The 17,047-nt window shown below is 46.3% G+C and overlaps 1 protein-coding gene across 8 annotated transcripts in view; it reads right to left on the bottom strand.

Moving 5' to 3' along the window:
- Window positions 1-316: 316 nt before the first annotated feature.
- The window catches only part of LOC106600604 (zinc finger E-box-binding homeobox 1), a 95,568-nt gene continuing 78,837 nt past the window's right edge, over window positions 317-17,047 (bottom strand). For 3 of the 8 annotated variants that reach the window (XM_014192096.2, XM_045714871.1, XM_045714870.1), the window contains 7 exons: window positions 12,289-12,477; window positions 11,934-12,145; window positions 9,024-9,141; window positions 7,898-8,367; window positions 6,149-7,606; window positions 4,823-5,006; window positions 318-2,358 (listed from right to left, as the gene is read on the bottom strand). In XM_014192096.2, the coding sequence (XP_014047571.2) occupies window positions 1,442-2,358; window positions 4,823-5,006; window positions 6,149-7,606; window positions 7,898-8,367; window positions 9,024-9,141; window positions 11,934-12,145; window positions 12,289-12,477 (3,548 nt within the window). In that variant the 3' untranslated portion in view covers window positions 318-1,441. Of the gene's footprint in view, window positions 2,359-4,822; window positions 5,007-6,148; window positions 7,607-7,897; window positions 8,368-9,023; window positions 9,142-11,933; window positions 12,146-12,288; window positions 12,478-17,047 lie in introns of all 8 variants that reach the window. The other 5 variants (XM_045714868.1, XM_045714867.1, XM_045714866.1 and 2 more) reach the window with 3 other exon arrangements.

The following is a 17,047-nucleotide window of genomic DNA, read 5'->3' as shown; positions in this document are numbered from 1 at the left end:
TTTATGATGAGTATTTTTGTAAATTGATGTGCATATTCACTGGAAGTTTTGGTTGGAATACATTTTCTGAACATCACGCGCCAATGTAAAATGCTGTTTTTGGATATAAATATGAACTTTATCGAGCAAAACATACATTTATTGTATAACATGAAATCCTTTGAGTGCCATCTGATGAAGATCATCAAAGGTTAGTGAATATTTTAGCTGTACTTTTGGTTTTTGTGATGCATGTCCTTGCTTGGAAAATGGCTGTGTGGTTTTTCTTGTGAAGTTTATGTCCTAACATAATCTAATTTTATGCTTTCGCCGTAAAGCCTTTTTGAAATCGGACAATGTGGTTAGATTAACGAGAGTCTTATCTTTAAAATGGTGTAAAATAGTTGATTGTTTGAGAAAATGAAATTATGAGATTTTTGCTGTTTTGCTGTTTTGTATTTCGCGCCATGCTATTTCACTGGCTGTTGAATAGTGTGTCCCGCAGGTGGGACGGTAGCGTCCCACGTAGCCCTGAGAAGTTAAACAAGTTTACACTTCAGGAAGGAGAGATTATTGGGACACGACCAAGGAGGAGCATGGTAAGAATGCTGGATTTGAAGTTGTGACACCTTCCCTGATAGGACAGTTTGGTTATGGCGTCAGATGCCACATCATCATCCACACCCTCTCACCCCTCCCTAGCCCGTTCCCAGATCTGTTTGTGCTTTTGCCAATTCCATTGCTGTCCTTGACAAGCCAAACATGGCAAGACAATGAGTGACAAGGAGTTAACATGATAGAACAAACAGACTGGCACTCAGGCTAACCCCCTCCCACCCATACCCCAGAAGCCTCTTTTCTTCTTAAGGCTAACAATCCAACTTAAAACAAAATGCTATGCGAAGGTTAGCTAACATAAAGAAGATCTATAGCTAGTGTGTACATAATCATACTAAAGGGTGAACAACACATCATGAGGCATGTTTTATCCATAGGTAAACCAGGAATACTGTAGTGCAGATGTTTTGTTTTTTTAGAACTCAATAAAATACTGATTTTAGCAAACACCATCATTTGGCAATAAAAAGGTATAGAAATCTTTCTTCAACTGTACAGGTTAAAAGGTTAAAACATGAGCTGCAAAATTAGTAATAACACTGACAAACAGAAATGACCTGGGATCGGATGTCTCACTCTCAGTAACAAATGTCCATGGGTGTTTTTTTTCTTCCTTCTTTTAAAATGTATAATACTTCTATAAACAAGGTCTAAGTAACACTGATTTTTTTCCACAAATAAAAGTCACTTATTTTTTGTCTAGTTCAGGCACACCTGGGTTTGAACACAGTAGTGGACCGACAACACAGCATCAACATGGCAGCCATGTTTGTTTTGTTTCTTCTTTTGACAACAAGACAATATTTTCCTGTCCTGCTATTTGACATTATCAACACAACATTTTTCATTCACTGTTCATCTTGTTTTCCTCTGTTTCTTTCTGTCCATTTTCTAATGTATCTGTAATGTTCTCCTTGTCCACATGCGGTTCTTTGTCCTCTGTTTCCTTACCTTTCTCTGTTACCACAGTTTCCTTCTCTGCCACTCCTTCCTCCCCCTCCCCCTCCCCATCTCCCATCACCTGTACCTCCATCTCCTCCTCCTCCTCTTCCTCATACACATCCTTCTCCTGCTGTACAGACTCCTCTCTGCTCTCTTCCTCTCTCCTCCATTCCTCTTCCTCCCCCTCCTCCTGGTGTGCCTCCTCCTCTCTCTTCCCTTCTTCCTCCACCTCCTCTCTTCTCCCTTCCTCATCTTCCTCACACACCTGCTCCTGCTGTACAGACTTCTCTTCCTCTCTCCTCCCTTCCTCCTTCTTTTCCTGCTGTGCCTCCTCCTCTCTGCTCCCTTCTTCCTCCTCCTCTTGCCTCTCCTCTCCAAACTCCTCCACCTCGTAGATCTCACTCTCTTCATCATCCTCGCCCACCTGCACCACTCGTATGTCGTCCATGCTCATGGCTTCCATGCCTTCCTCCTCTCCTTCCTCTTCCTCCAGCTCCTCCTCACTCTCCCTCTCGTCTGAGTCCAGTTGGGAGGGAGGGGAGGTGGGTCGGCTGTCTGACTGCTGCTCCTCTGCTTGGGGGCTCATTTCGGGGGTCATCCTGAGCCGACGCCCCACCTGATGATCTCCTTGGGGCTCCTTCTTGCAGTATGAGTATCGGTGGTTCATGTGCTGGGAGTAGGAGCCCGAGTGGGAGAAACACTTGCCACACTTGTCACACCGGTAGGGCTTCTCTCCAGAGTGCAGACGTGTGTGCTCTATCAAGTGGTGCTTGTGTTTGAAGGCTTTGTTGCAGATGCCACACTCGTGTGGACGTTTTCCTGAAAACAGAAGAGAGAAGAGTAGACTACTTTAGTGTCCAACAGAAACTTTATTTAAAACCCTCTGAAAGACACGCAGCCACATACTGAGTTTGGGTTGGAAAAGTTGGAGAGAGAAACAGAGTTTCAAACTCAACCAACTTCTCCATTAAACACACCACAAACCCTATAAAAACGATTTTTGGGGGGTGAGAAATCAATCCGTAACCCATTATTCTTGATTTGCTGTGTGTTTGTGTGTGTGTGTGTGTATGTCTGCGTGCGTGCGTGTGTGCGCACCTTGCTTTTACCATTACATCAGGTCAGTCACTCTCTACATTACACTACACCTGCCTGTAGACTTACAAACTGTGAAACCAACAGCATTTGTTATGGAAATAGTATCATAACTCAAACCCTCACAATTAAATATACTGAACAAAAATATAAAGGCAACATGCAACAATTTCAATGATTTTACTGAGTGACAGTTCATATAAGAAAATCAGTCAATTTCAATAAATTCATTAGGCCCTAATCTATGGATTTCACATGACTGGGCAGGGGCGCAGCCATGGGCTTGGGAGGGCATAGGCCTATCCACTGGGGAGCCAGGCCCAGCCAATCAGAATGAGTTTTTCAACACAAAAGGGCTTTACTAGAGACAGAAATACTCCTCAATTTCAACAGCTGTCCGGGTGGCTGGTCTCAGACGATCCCGCCGGTGAAGAAGCCGGATGTGGAAGTCCTGGTCTGGAGTGGTTACACCTTGTCTGCGGTTGTGAGGCCGGTTGGACGTACTACCAAATTCTCTAAAGTGACGTTGGAGGCAGCTTATGGTAGAGAAATTAACATAACATTCTCTGTCAACAGCTCTGGTAGACATTCCTGCAGTCAGCATGCCAATTGCACGCTCCCTCAAAACTTGAGACATCTGTAGCATTGTGTTGTGTGACAAAACTGCACATTTTAGAGTGGCCTTTCATTGTCTAAAGCACAAGGTGCACCTGTGTAATGATCATTCCGTTTAATCAGCTTCTTGGTATGCCACACCTGTCAGGTGGATGGATCACTAAGAGGGATGTAAACAAATTTGTGCACAAAATTGGAGAGAAATACACTTTTTGTGCATATGGAAGATTTCTGGGATATTTTATTTCAGCTCATGAAACATGGGACCAACACTTTACATGTTGCGTTTATATTTTTGTTCAGCATAAAACACTTCAGAATATTCCCCCAAAAGGATTCCAGCAGGTCTGTTGCATAGGAATATTTTTCAGTAAAATAAACAAACATCTTAGGGAGAATGGAGATCAAGCTAGCTGCCAAATGCTGAAATGTTCAAATATTCTGCTTGACCGGTCCCCTAGGGGCCCTGGTAAAAGTAGTGCACTATAAAGGGTTCAACTGGGCCCATCCAACGGGGCCGCTAAACACCCCTGTTTCTGAAGTAATTTGGACACTGCCTGCCTGTCCTACGCCAGGCCAGGATTGCTTCCCAAATGGCACCCTATTTCCTATATGGACCCAGGTCAAAAGTTGTGCACTGTATAGGGGATATGGGGCCATTTGGGAAGCAGGCCCAGGCTTCACAATGCCACGGGCTATGTGTGGTCTGAGAGTAGTGTAGTCATGGCTGGACCAGACCAACACCCACCTGCCCTCTCAGAATAGAATAGAGCATGGCTAATTGTAAACAGACTTTGTGTCCCAAATGGCACCCTATTCTCCTGTGGGTCCTGGTCAAAAGTAGTGCACTACATTTGCACTACATGTGTGCCATTTGGGATGCACTCAGAGCCTTTAATGGCAAATCCAAATCGAATCAAAGTGCTGGAGCCAGTGGTTACGCATGCATCTCACAGGAAATAATTCATGTGTGTTTTAGGAGGACATTAGGTGGTTTAAAGATGCACTATGCAGAAAAATCGCTCCTCCATTTCCTGGTTGCAAAAATTCAAATAGTTTGCCTAATTTCAGTTAATGTGACAAAACAAGCAGTTATTGGGTAGAATCTGTACCATCTAAACCGCTGTGAAATATATTTTCCATAACGAAAAATATTGTATTTTCAGCTGTTTGAAGCTGGTGTACAAAACCAAAAGTAAAAGACACAAAAATGTAAAATACCAGCTTCAGGGAAGAACCATTGGTTTAGCATATGAAAGTAACAGGTAAAGTAAAGACCTTGGTCTTTTAAATGCCTGTCAATGCTATCCACATTCTTCATATCATGCAAGAAGTGAAGTAATGTCTCATAGCACAGACGAGAAGGAATGACATAGGCCGGGCAGCACTCATTAAAAAGTAAAGAATTATCAGAGTAGGAGTGCTGATCTAAGATCAGGTTCCCACCTGTCTGTATAATCTTATTCATCGTGATCTAAAAGGCAAAGCTGATCCTAAATCCACAATCCTACTCTGAGATGCTTTATATGGCCCCTGACCCAATGGACCCGCAACCGCCGGGCATATGATTTACCTGTGTGTTCGTATTTATGCCTGAGCAGGGAGCTGCTCTTCTGGAAGATCTTGTCACATAGGTCACAGGCATACATGCCACTCTCCAGCCGACGCATCTTCTTCTGTGGAGGGGCTGAGTCCGAGTCGTTCTGCTCCTCTACCGCCGACACACTCTCTGAACTGGTGTCAGCCTTCTCCTCCTCCTCAAAGTAAAAGAGACATGCTTTAATCATTTATCATTATTATTAAGTATTTCACTTAGTATGCTTTTCATTACATAAACATTTTCCCAGTGCTTAAAAAGCTAAATAATTATAATGAAAAATTTGAAATCTGTTCTAATGTGACATTGCTATTACTGTATAATCATGCGAGACTAGACCATAAAAGCAGGAGTATGTGGAACACAGTGTTTCCACTGTCAAAGGCCTTTGTGTCAGTTCTAGTGAGCCAGCAGGAGTACTTAGAGAGATCTCTCTGCCAGACACTGACAGACGTGGGTTTTCAGACAGACACTGACAGACGTGGGTTTTCAGACAGACACTGCGCTGTGAGCTGCTCACATGTATAAACATGCAAGGATTCATTCTGCTAGTCTTTCTTCTCACACACACACACACACACACACACACACACACACACACACACACACACACACACACACACACACACACACACACACACACACACACACACACACACACACACACACACACACACACACCATCCCCTGACTCCTACAGGAAGAATCCAACTCAACTCCAGGCTGCGGCAGATAATTCTGTCTGCTGTCATGCACGCAGAGTATTAGGTAACTTCACCTGGTACATACATCATCCAGCTCCGGGAAGCCTGGAGGGAGCCCAAACCATTCAGCCAGGACTGCTTTCATTTTTCCACAGGCAGAGGGAATGTGTTCCAAATTGCACCCTATTCCCTATATAGTGCACTACTTTTGACCAGAGCTCTATGGGCCCTGGCCAAAGGTTCTACACTATATAGGGAATAGGGTACCAATTGAGACGCAGTCTTACTTCTTGGTGCTGGGTTATTCAGCCTAGTCAGTAAAGCTGCAGGAAACTAAGGGAAACTCACAGTGCATTCCTTCCACTGTGTTCTTCTGCTCTGCTCTTCAACTGAATCAATGTGTGCTGTTAGACATAACACTCTCGTCTGTTGGTGTCTGTACAGTGTGTGTGTGTGTGTGTGGTATCCCTCTCCTTCACTGATTGATTTTCCCTTAATAGTAATGAATAACCATCTCTGTGTCCCATCTACTTTATATCTTTCTATTGTCTCATCTCACACATTTCAAACATTCTGAATAGCTTGTTCACAAACCAACCTGGCAGCCATTCAGTATGACGGTCTTCTGGGCTCCGTCGGCCCCAGTGGCGTTGCTGCCTGCTTTAGTGGTGTATGTGTAGGTAAGCTGGGGGATAAGGATAGTCCGTTTGGTGGTGCCAGTGGAGATGGCCCTGAGACAGGGCACGCCACTGCCCTGGTTGGTGATGGCTACTAGCTGGGTGGTCATGATGTTAACCGGGCTGGAGGTGGCCATCTGGGGGGGGGAAGTGACGTAGATGGTGTTGGTGGTTCCCTGAGCCTGGAGCTGAGTTTGGAACCCTGGGAGCTGGGCCTGGAGCTGGGCCTGGAGCTGGGGTTGGAGCTGGGACTGGAGCTGGGGATGGGGCGTTTCCTTCTTCAAACAGGTGAGGTTGAGGGGTTGCTCCTGGGGGACATGGGGGACCTGGGGCTCTGATTGGGGCTGCTTGGGAAGGGACAGGTCCAGGGGAAGATCTTGAGACTCGCCCTCCGAGTCCTCCTCCGTTTTTACGATGACCCGGCCGCTGGAGGAGAGGTTTAGTGGTGAGGGAGCCGAGGCTGAGACCAAGGGGGAGGCGGAGGTGGAGGCAGGGGAACTGTTGGGAGGTTGGGAAGATGATGTCTCCTGGGTTTGGGCCGAGGCGAGTTGCTCCTCTGTCTGCTCTCCGCTCTTCTCCTGGGCCGCCTGGGTCTCTGTGCTAGGACCTGTTGAAGGTAGAGGGGAAGAGGAACCAGGGGGCTCGACAGTAATCTGACCGGACTGCATCTTCTCAAACCATTTCTTGACTATGTCCACGGGCAAGCTGACGTTGTCGGAGATCTTGGTCAGCTCTTCCTCGGTGGGCTCTGCGTTTAAGGCAAAGTAGGCCTTGAGGAGGGAGAGCAGGTTCTTCAGAGGGGGCTGGCCTGGTGTTATCCCTGCTTCTGCCAGCAGGGCGGCGATAGAGGGGTCCAGGGGGCTGCCTTTGCCCCCCTCCCCATTGGTAGGTTTACAGTGCTGGAGCATGTGTAGTGCATCCAAACCACCAGGACAGTCATCACACAGCAGACATGTTGTCTTGCCTGTCTGGGCCTTTGGTGTCTCACCCTCCTTACTCTGCTCTGCCTCTGCCTCGGTCTGAGCCTCCTCTGTCTCCATCTCCTTCTCAGACTCAGAGTCGGGCTGCTCGGTCTTGACGATGCTGAGGTCCTGGGTGAGTTTCTCTGTTACTTTGGAGGCTGGCTCTGGGTTTGTGGTGGTGGGGGCAGGGGGAGGTTCCTTCTTGAGGAGCTGAGGTGCGCTGGGCTGTTGGGCCAAGCTGGGCTCCAGGGTGTAGTTAATAATGATCTTGGTGGTTCCGTCCTGGTCCACGAAGCCAGGGAGGCTGATGGCTGAGATGACCTGCTGCCCAGCCTGCCCCACCACCCCCTGCTTGGACGTCACCAGCCCGTTGGCCGTCCCCAGCACCTGGCGAAACACGTTCCCATCCATGGCCACCTTGGAAATAAGAGGACCACAATGGAAATAAGTAACCTTTTTTTGTGCTATCCTTGATGAGTAGTGGTACTAAAGCTTATTGTTAAAATGTGTAAAAATCACTGGGATGATAGACACACCAACAGCAAGGTTAACAAATGCCCACAACATCAAGGGGCACCATACAATAGCTAGATTTGGCAATTTCTGACCGCAAGGGGCCCTTTAAACCTTTTTGTATTAATTTTTTATTTATTTTTAAATGCATGGTTGAATTCTGTTTTTAAATTGCCAAACAAATACAAATCAAACCTTGAGTACGTTCTGCAGGTCGCTGAGATTAATACTGATAGGAGACATCAAACCAACGGTGGGCAGTACCACCGCTTGGACCATGCCCTGTGGCAGCGCCGTGCCTTGGGGTACTGCCACGCCACCGGTAAACACTGTCCCGTTAGTCCCTGCTGCCCCGTTAGGCCCCACCGCCACCGGCTTGTACTCATATTCCACCGGCTCTGATTTGATCTGGTTGACGGGGAGCTGCTCCTGAAGGGGCTTGCCATCTGTCTTCTCCCCCCGGAGGAGCAGTCGGGTAGGGGCTACGGGGGCAGTGCTGGAAAGCTGGTTCTGGGTGGTGGGGGTCTGGGAGGCCTTCATGACTGGTCGGGGGGTACCGTTGACAGGCACCATGCCAACACACTTCTTACTGCTGATGTGGGAGCTGTAGGACCCCGAGTGAGAAAACCGCTTCTTACAGTTGGGGCACTCGTATGGCTTCTCTCCTGAGAGAAATTTGTAAAATAAGAAGAATAGAGTAATCAAATAAAGCTACTTCCAGGAAACATCTGAAAACATAAGGTTTCTGTCCCAAATGGCACCCTATTCCCTATATAGTGCACTATGTTTGACACCTATGGGCCCTGGTGATGGCACCCTATTCCCTATATAGTGCACTATGTTTGACAGCTATGGGCCCTGATCAGAAGTAGTGCACTACCTGGGGAGCAGGGTGCCATTTGGGATGCAGATGAACCTATTATTAACAAACAGGCTGAGGTAATGGAGTCATGTCCCTGAAGCCAACAGCAACAGAATTATGACACATTGGCCAGAACCACAGATTCAATAATTATCATAATCAAGAATCAGAAATTAAAGAACTGCATATTATAAACATATCAAAGGAAATGGTTAGTTAGATACATCTGGACCAACAGTGCTGTGAATATATTGGTGAGTCACTAGGGTTCTGTCCCAAATGACACCCTCTTCCCTATAGCCTATAGTGCACTACCTTTGACCAGGAGAGTGTCCCAAATGGCCAATAGGGCTCTGGTCAAAATTAGTGCCCTATATTAGAGAATAGGATAGCATTTGGGACTTAACCATGTGAGTCATCCCATGTGTGCGTTGCCACGGTGTTGCCAGTATTACTCACCGCTGTGAATACGCAGGTGCTCCTTCAGGTGGTGCTTGTATTTAAAAGCCTTGGAACACTCTGTACACATGAACTTCCTATTCCCCCCTGTTGTTGTCGTGGTTTGGGGCACGTGGCGCTAGCAGACAGACAGAAGGACAGACAGGGGTGAGTGAGGACACTCTCCAGTCAACGGGTACAGCATAGTTTATTCTTGCGTCCCAAATGGCTCCCTATCCCTATGTAGTACACTACTTTTGACCAGGGTCCATTGGGCTCTGGTCAAAAGTAGTGCAAAGTAGTGCGGTATATAGGGAATAGCATGCCATTTGGGACACAGACAATGTGTTTGTTGTGCATGGTGAGAAGTCTCTTCAGTCAATGTGTACAGTGTAGTTAATGTGTGAGTTGTTCATGGGGATGTTTTGGTCTGGGTGAATATATTATGTCCTAGAATGTCACAACAGTACTCTGTCTAAAGTCAGCGCATCCTCATGTTGCTGTCTGAAGGGCGTGTAATGCATTCCTAGTCAACAGTAATAGTAATCCTGCGTGGCTCAGTTGGTAGGGCATGGTGCTTGCGATGCCAGGGTTGTGGGTTAGATTCCCATGGGGGACCAGTACTAAATAGTATGAAACTGTATGCTGTCACTCTGGATAAAGACAGCATTGTTCAAATTGCTCTGTCAAAGAATAAAGGGAGAGTTCTGTACAGTACAATTCAAATACGGGTTTAAACATTTAACAGGTCAGCTAAAATGTTGTGTTCATCCCAAATGGCACCCAAATGCACATTTCTGACCAGAAAAAATAACGCACTATATAGGGAATAGGGTTCTATTTGAGACGCAGATTTAGTTTGCATATGTGTCAGCAGACAGTGATAAAAACAGCGTTGAGTTAAGACAGAATTATGAATCGTAATGCAAAACAGAAATCCATAAAGTTCATTTATTCAACAGGAGCAGATAAACATCCAGGAATTTTTATAATATACAGTATCAGTCAAAAGGACACACCTACCCATTCAAGGATTTTTCTTTATTTTTACTATTTTCTACATTGTAGAATAATAGTGAAGACATCAAAACTATGAAATAACACAAATGGAATCATGTAGTAACCAAAAAAGTGTCATACAAATCAAAATACATTTTAGATTTTAGATTCTTCAAAGTAGCCACCCTTTGCCTTGATGACAGCTTTACAGACTCTTGGCATTCTCTCAACCAGCTACACATGGAATGCTTTTCCAACAGTCTTGAAGGAGTTCCCACATATGCTGAGCACTTGTTGGCTGCTTTTCCTTCCCTCTGCGGTCCAACTCATCCCTAACCACCTCAATTGAGTTGAGGTCGGGTGATTGTGGAGGCCAGGTCATCTGATGCAGCACTCCATCACTCTCCTTCTTGGTCAAATAGCCCTTACACAGCCTGGAGGAGAGTTGTGTCGCTGTCCTGTTGAAAAACAAATGATAGTCCCACTAAGCCGAAACCAGATGGGATGGCGTATCGCTGCAGAATGCTGTGGTAGCCATGCTGGTCAAGTGTGCCTTAAATTCTAAATAAATCACAGGCAATGTCACCAACAATGCACCCCCACACCATCACACCTCCTTCTGCATGCTTCACGTTGGGAACTACACATGCGGAAATCATCCGTTCACCTATCTTGCTTCTCACAAAAGACACGGCGGTTGGAAACCAAAATCTCAAATTTGCACTCATCAGACCAAAGCACAGATTTCCACCAGTCTAATGTCTATTGCTTGTGTTTCTTGGCCCAAGCAAGTTTCTTCTTCTTATTGGTGTCCTTTAGTGGTGGTTTCTTTGCAACAATTCGACCATGAAGGCCGGATTCACGCAGTCTCCTCTGAACAGTTGATGTTGAGATGTGTCTGTTACTTGAACTCTGTGAAGCATTTATTTGGGCTGCAATTTCTGAGGCTGTTAACTCTAATGAACTTATCCTCTGCAGCAGAGGTAACTTTGGGTCTTCCTTTCCTGTGGCGGTCCTCATGAGAGCCAGTTTCATCATAGAACTTGATGGTTTTTGCGACTGCACTTGAAGAAACTTGAAAAGTTCTTGAAATTTTCCGGATTGACTGACCTTTATGTCCTAAAATAATGATGCAGTGTCGTGTCTCTCTACATATTAGAGCTGTTCTTGCCATAATATTGACTTGGTATTTTACCAAATAGGGCTATCTTCTGTATACCCCCCTACCTTAATGCTCAAACGCATTAAGAAGGAAAGAAATTCCCCAAATTCACTTTTAACACACCTGTTAATTGAAATGCAGTCCAGGTGACTACCCCATGAAGCTGGTTGAGAGAATGCCAAGAGTGGCTACTTTAAAGAATATAAAATATAAAATATATTTTTATTTGTTTAACCATTTCTTGGTTACTACATGATTCCACATGTGTTATTTCATAGTTATGATGTCTTCACTATTATTCTACAATGTAGAAAATAGTAAAAATAAAGAAAAGCCCTGGAATAGGTGTGTCCAAACTTTTGACTGGTACTGTATATCAAGTGGGAGGACTGCCCACTTCATGGTATATTAATGACAGGCAGTCTGTGAGGGGGAGTGAGTTCAAGCAATGACAGCATTAGTGTTGCAAAAGTCTGGTAACTGTCCCAAAACACACAGGTTTTCCAGAAATCCCATTTGGAGATCCCTGGAATCAGGAGGGAATATGTAGGAAAGCCAGAATCCTCCAACTGGGAATCCTCCAATCACAGGGACAAGGAAAGAACCAGGCACAGAGACAGGCACACGCGCACACACACACACACACACACACACACACACACACACACACACACACACACACACACACACACACACACACACACACACACACACACACACACACACACACACACACACACACACACAAACCAACATGTTGGTTGTGGTACCTGTACAGGTTCCTTGTGTTGAGTCTTGTGTTGGGTCATATGACGGTCCAGCTGTGTGCGGTAGGCGAAGGTGTAGCTGCACTGGGAGCAGCTGAAGTTGTCCTCACTCTTCTCGTGGCGCAGCTTGATGTGCTCCTTCAGGGCAGTGCAGCGCTTGTAGCCCCGCGAGCAGTACGGGCAGGTCAGGAGCTGGGAAAGAGCGTCTGGCGTGCCTGTATATATAGATAGAAAATACATTAAACACTGAAGACCACGTTTTATGTGCCGAATCACTGAAAAGCTCTGCTATCTCTCTGAAGATAGCGTCATTATGAGTAGAAAAACAAGGTACGAGTTTTACGGTGCAGTGATGTACCATTCTCGTCTGGGACCTTTCTCTCAGGCATGCTCTTCTGCTCGTCCTCTGGAGCTTCGGGGTAGATGACCGCTGTATCCCCCTGATGTAGCATCTCCTCTACCAGGGCATCCTTACCCCCATCCTCCTCCTCCTCCCCCTCTTCCCCTTCCTCCTCATCCTCCTCTTCAGAGCCACAGTCCTCCTTCACTGCAAAACATAAACACAGGGATACATGGCTTATTATATCATGAAGCTATTGCAGGTTCAGGTCGTTTTGTATGTCTCGTGGCTCTCTCAAACATTTGTATCTACAAGGAACTCGATGCATATAACCATAATCTGTTGACAGGTTAACGTGGACTAAAACGTCACTGCAACATATTAGGGTTCTTTCTTAACTCGTCCCCAAAAGCCATGTGAACTTTAAAATAATTTCAGATCTAGTCTGTAGATTGTGATATTGTTTAGGCATGTGGAGACATTTATTCCATGAGAGAATAGTTCTCCCTTCTCCCTCTGTGTGACTAGTCTCTCAGATAACCGCAGTACTGTGTGACCAGTCTTCCAGACCGTGTGCAGTGTGACAGCAGACAGCTGGAGGGCGCCTCAGGGCCTCTGTAACCTCAACCAGCCTTCAACCAGCTCTCCCTTCACATGGTATAGCCATGACTACAGCACTGTACAAGACCCTGGGCCATCTCTCTCTTTATCTCTCTCTCTCACATATTACTCACAAACGAACACACACACACACACAGCACGTTGAATTTCAATTACACCCAAAAACAGTGTCTAAAAGAATAACAATTCCAACCATGACCTGAAAATAATGTAAGGATAAAATGAAAACATGCATATACCAAGTTGATGTAGGTCTATACCTTACTAATACTGAACAAAGGTTAACCATAACCACATATTAGTGTAAAACTCACTGCTCCAAGCCTTCACAATGACTGACTCTTTCCATCTAATAAGGTGGCATGAGAGCCCTACAAGTTGACGAAGGCCGTCATCGACACGTCCATTTGACCTCTGCTAGACTTTCCTTCCCAGCCCCACTAACACCCCACTAAACCTTCCTTCCCGGCCCCACTAACACCCCACTAAACCTTCCTTCCCGGCCCCACTAAACCTTCCTTCCCGGCCCCACTAAACCTTCCTTCCCGGCCCCACTAACACCCCACTAAACCTTCCTTCCCGGCCCCACTAACACCCCACTAAACCTCCCTTCCCGGCCTCACTAACACCCCACTAAACCTTCCTTCCCGGCCCCACTAACACCCCACTAAACCTTCCTTCCCGGCCCCACTAACACCCCACTAAACCTTCCTTCCCGGCCCCACTAACACCCCACTAAACCTTCCTTCCCGGCCCCACTAACACCCCACTAAACCTTCCTTCCCGGCCCTACTAACACCCCACTAAACCTTCCTTCCCGGCCCCACTAACACCCCACTAAACCTTCCTTCCCGGCCCCACTAACAACCCACTAAACCTTCCTTCGGGCCCCACTAACACCCCACTAAACCTTCCTTCCCGGCCTCACTAACACCCCACTAAACCTTCCTTCCCGGCCCCACTAACACCCCACTAAACCTTCCTTCCCGGCCCCACTAACACCCCACTAAACCTTCCTTCCCGGCCCCACTAACACCCCACTAAACCTTCCTTCCCGGCCCCACTAACACCCCACTAAAACCTTCCTTCCCGGCCCCAACACCCCACTAAACCTTCCTTCCCGGCCCCACTAAACCTTCCTTCCCGGCCCCACTAACACCCCACTAAACCTTCCTTCCCGGCCCCACTAACACCCCACTAAACCTCTCTTCCCGGCCTCACTAACACCCCACTAAACCTTCCTTCCCGGCCCCACTAACACCCCACTAAACCTTCCTTCCCGGCCCCACTAACACCCCACTAAACCTTCCTTCCCGGCCCCACTAACACCCCACTAAACCTTCCTTCCCGGCCCCACTAACACCCCACTAAACCTTCCTTCCCGGCCCCACTAACACCCCACTAAACCTTCCTTCCCGGCCCCACTAACAACCCACTAAACCTTCCTTCGCGGCCCCACTAACACCCCACTAAACCTTCCTTCCCGGCCTCACTAACACCCCACTAAACCTTCCTTCCCGGCCCCACTAACACCCCACTAAACCTTCCTTCCCGGCCCCACTAACACCCCACTAAACCTTCCTTCCCGGCCCCACTAACACCCCACTAAACCTTCCTTCCCGGCCCCACTAACACCCCACTAAAACCTTCCTTCCCGGCCCCACTAACACCCCACTAAACCTTCCTTCCCAGCACCACCTCTCCACCTCTCTAACCACCAACTCACCCTCTACTGCGGACACAACTGTTACACTTGTGTTGTCGAGAATATTACACAACTAACATTTTCCTTGCAGACCTGTACTCCACACGAGACCTGTTAATTGAAATGCATTCCTGGTGACTACCTCATGAAGCTGGTTTAGAGAATGCCAAGAGTGTGCAAAGCCATCATCAAGGCAAAGGGTGGCTACTTTGAAGAATCTCAAATGTAGCTCAGTTGGTAGAGCATGGCGCTTGCAACGCCAGGGTTGTGGGTTCGATTCCCACGGGGGGCCCGTATGTAAAAATGTATGCACTCTACTGTAAGTCGCTCTGGATAAGAGCGTCTGCTAAATGACTAAAATGTAAAAAAAAAAATATATATATTTTCAGTTGTTTAACACTTTTTTGGTTAGTACATGATTTCATATGTGGTATTTCCTCATCTTGATGTCTTCAGTATTATTCTACAACGTAGAAAATAGCAAAAATAAAGAAAAACCCTGAAATGAGTAGGTGTGTTTAAACTTTTGACTGGTACTGTAGCTCTACCGTATAGCCTTTCTTCTTAGTAACACCATAGTAACAGATGCAGATCACATATTTTACAACAACCAATAGGCAATCCCTTAGCCAGCCACATGAAAGGATGCAGTCAATTCTTTCAAGCCCTTAGTTCTACCGCACTACAGACATTGGTTCATTGAAAGTCTAAGGATAAAAGAGAAACTCTGAGAAACTTGAGCACAGGTATTATAGTGTTCACAAGGTATTGTTATTCTGTTCTACATCTGCTGTCTCAATATTGGACTCACACCACACTTATGACACACTCACGTACTTACAAGCCTTAACCAGCTTGACAAAACTGTGTGTTTGAGTTTAAGACAGACAAGAGAGAGAGAGAGAGAGAGAGAGAGAACTTCTAACACGAGTGGGGCAGGTGTGGCTTTCATGACAATGATCAAGAGCAGTCACTCACCAATTTGACAGCTCCAACGCTGTTACAATTCCGACACGCCAAATCATCGGCTATGCGGGTGTCGGCTATCGCCGGTTAACGCTTGTTCTGATTGAATCTAGGCCTTAGAGACAATAACGAGGTCATTAAGGTTGATTAAAATGTGACACTAGAGAGGAATGTGACCTGTGTGTGTGTGTGTGTGTGTGTTTGACCTGAGGATGTAATGATACACAGCTCTGCTCTACCACGTTCACCACCCTTCCTCCACTTCCTCTAATTAACACAACATACTCTGCTCAAACTGGCCTCAGGGCACACACACGCTCACACACACGACTACACACATAACTTGGTTATGATGAGTAACGAGAGGGAGCTTTTCTTCCTGTATACCGCTCCGTGGGAATTCTCTGAATCCAACCTGAGAGAGAAGCTGAATTCCCATGGATGGGTTTTATGTTAGGTAGCAGGGATAAGATAAGAAGACACTTGATTCTAGTATGACTGACAGTCAGAGCTACAGTTTAAAGTCTCAGTCTCCTCCACTGAAAAGAGCTCTTACTGGTTCCACCACTCAGTGGATCCGAGCCACCGCTTAATACGACTGAAACTTCTGCAGGTAGCTATAGCGTTGCCATGGGGATTAAGCATTTTAAACAGTGCCAGGACCTGTGGCAGGAGGCCCTGGCCCTTCCTGCTGAGAGCAGCCCAGAGAGGGACAGGTGCAGCTTGAGAGAGAAGATTCTGCCATAGAATTAGAATAAAGTAGAACGGACATCCCCATTCACCAGCCACAATTGCCATGGTCAGAGCTTCTGCCCCTGTTCTACTCATTCTAATTCTATGGGCTCTGCTGCTAAAGGCCGTCTCATAAAAGGAGGGGAGGAGCCCAGGCTACAGGACTCCTGCTAACCCTCAATCCTTTCACTTCCCATGACCTCATTTTTTACCAGCTCTCCAAAACAATCCTGCTCTCTCTACCTCTCTCTCTCTCTGCCTCTCCCCCTTTCTCTTACTCCCTCGCTATCTTCCTTTCTCTATTTTACTCTCTTCTCTTTCTCTCTCTCTCTCTCTGAGCTCATTCTTCAGAGACCTCTGAGTATTTTCTTCCACATTCTTTAATTATGTGGCTTGATCTCTCTGTGAATCATCAGACTTGAGTAATTCCCATTAAAATACAAAAATGAACGGCAGCAGTCAAAGCCTCAATGGAAAATGTTCAATATCAGTGAGGAGGAACACAGTAAATCATCAGACCTCGGTTCAAATACTATTTGAAATATTTTTAAATACTATATCTGTGCTTGATTGAGCTTGCCTGGTACAATGGCACTAATAGAAAAGTTGAAAAGGTGAAAACCCTGCCCATCTGGCACTCCAGGTAGGCTAGAACAAACACTCAAAGTATTTGATAGATTTCAAATATTATTTGAACCCACCCAGGTCTGAATAGCTTATGGTGCACCACTGTTTAGGCTTCCCCACACCGCG

The sequence above is a fragment of the Salmo salar genome, chromosome ssa03 (assembly GCF_905237065.1).
Source record: "Salmo salar chromosome ssa03, Ssal_v3.1, whole genome shotgun sequence".
Classification (NCBI taxonomy): Eukaryota; Metazoa; Chordata; class Actinopteri; order Salmoniformes; family Salmonidae; genus Salmo; species Salmo salar.
Note: the sequence above shows the minus strand (reverse complement) of the source record. Positions and strands in the feature narration are given on the sequence as shown.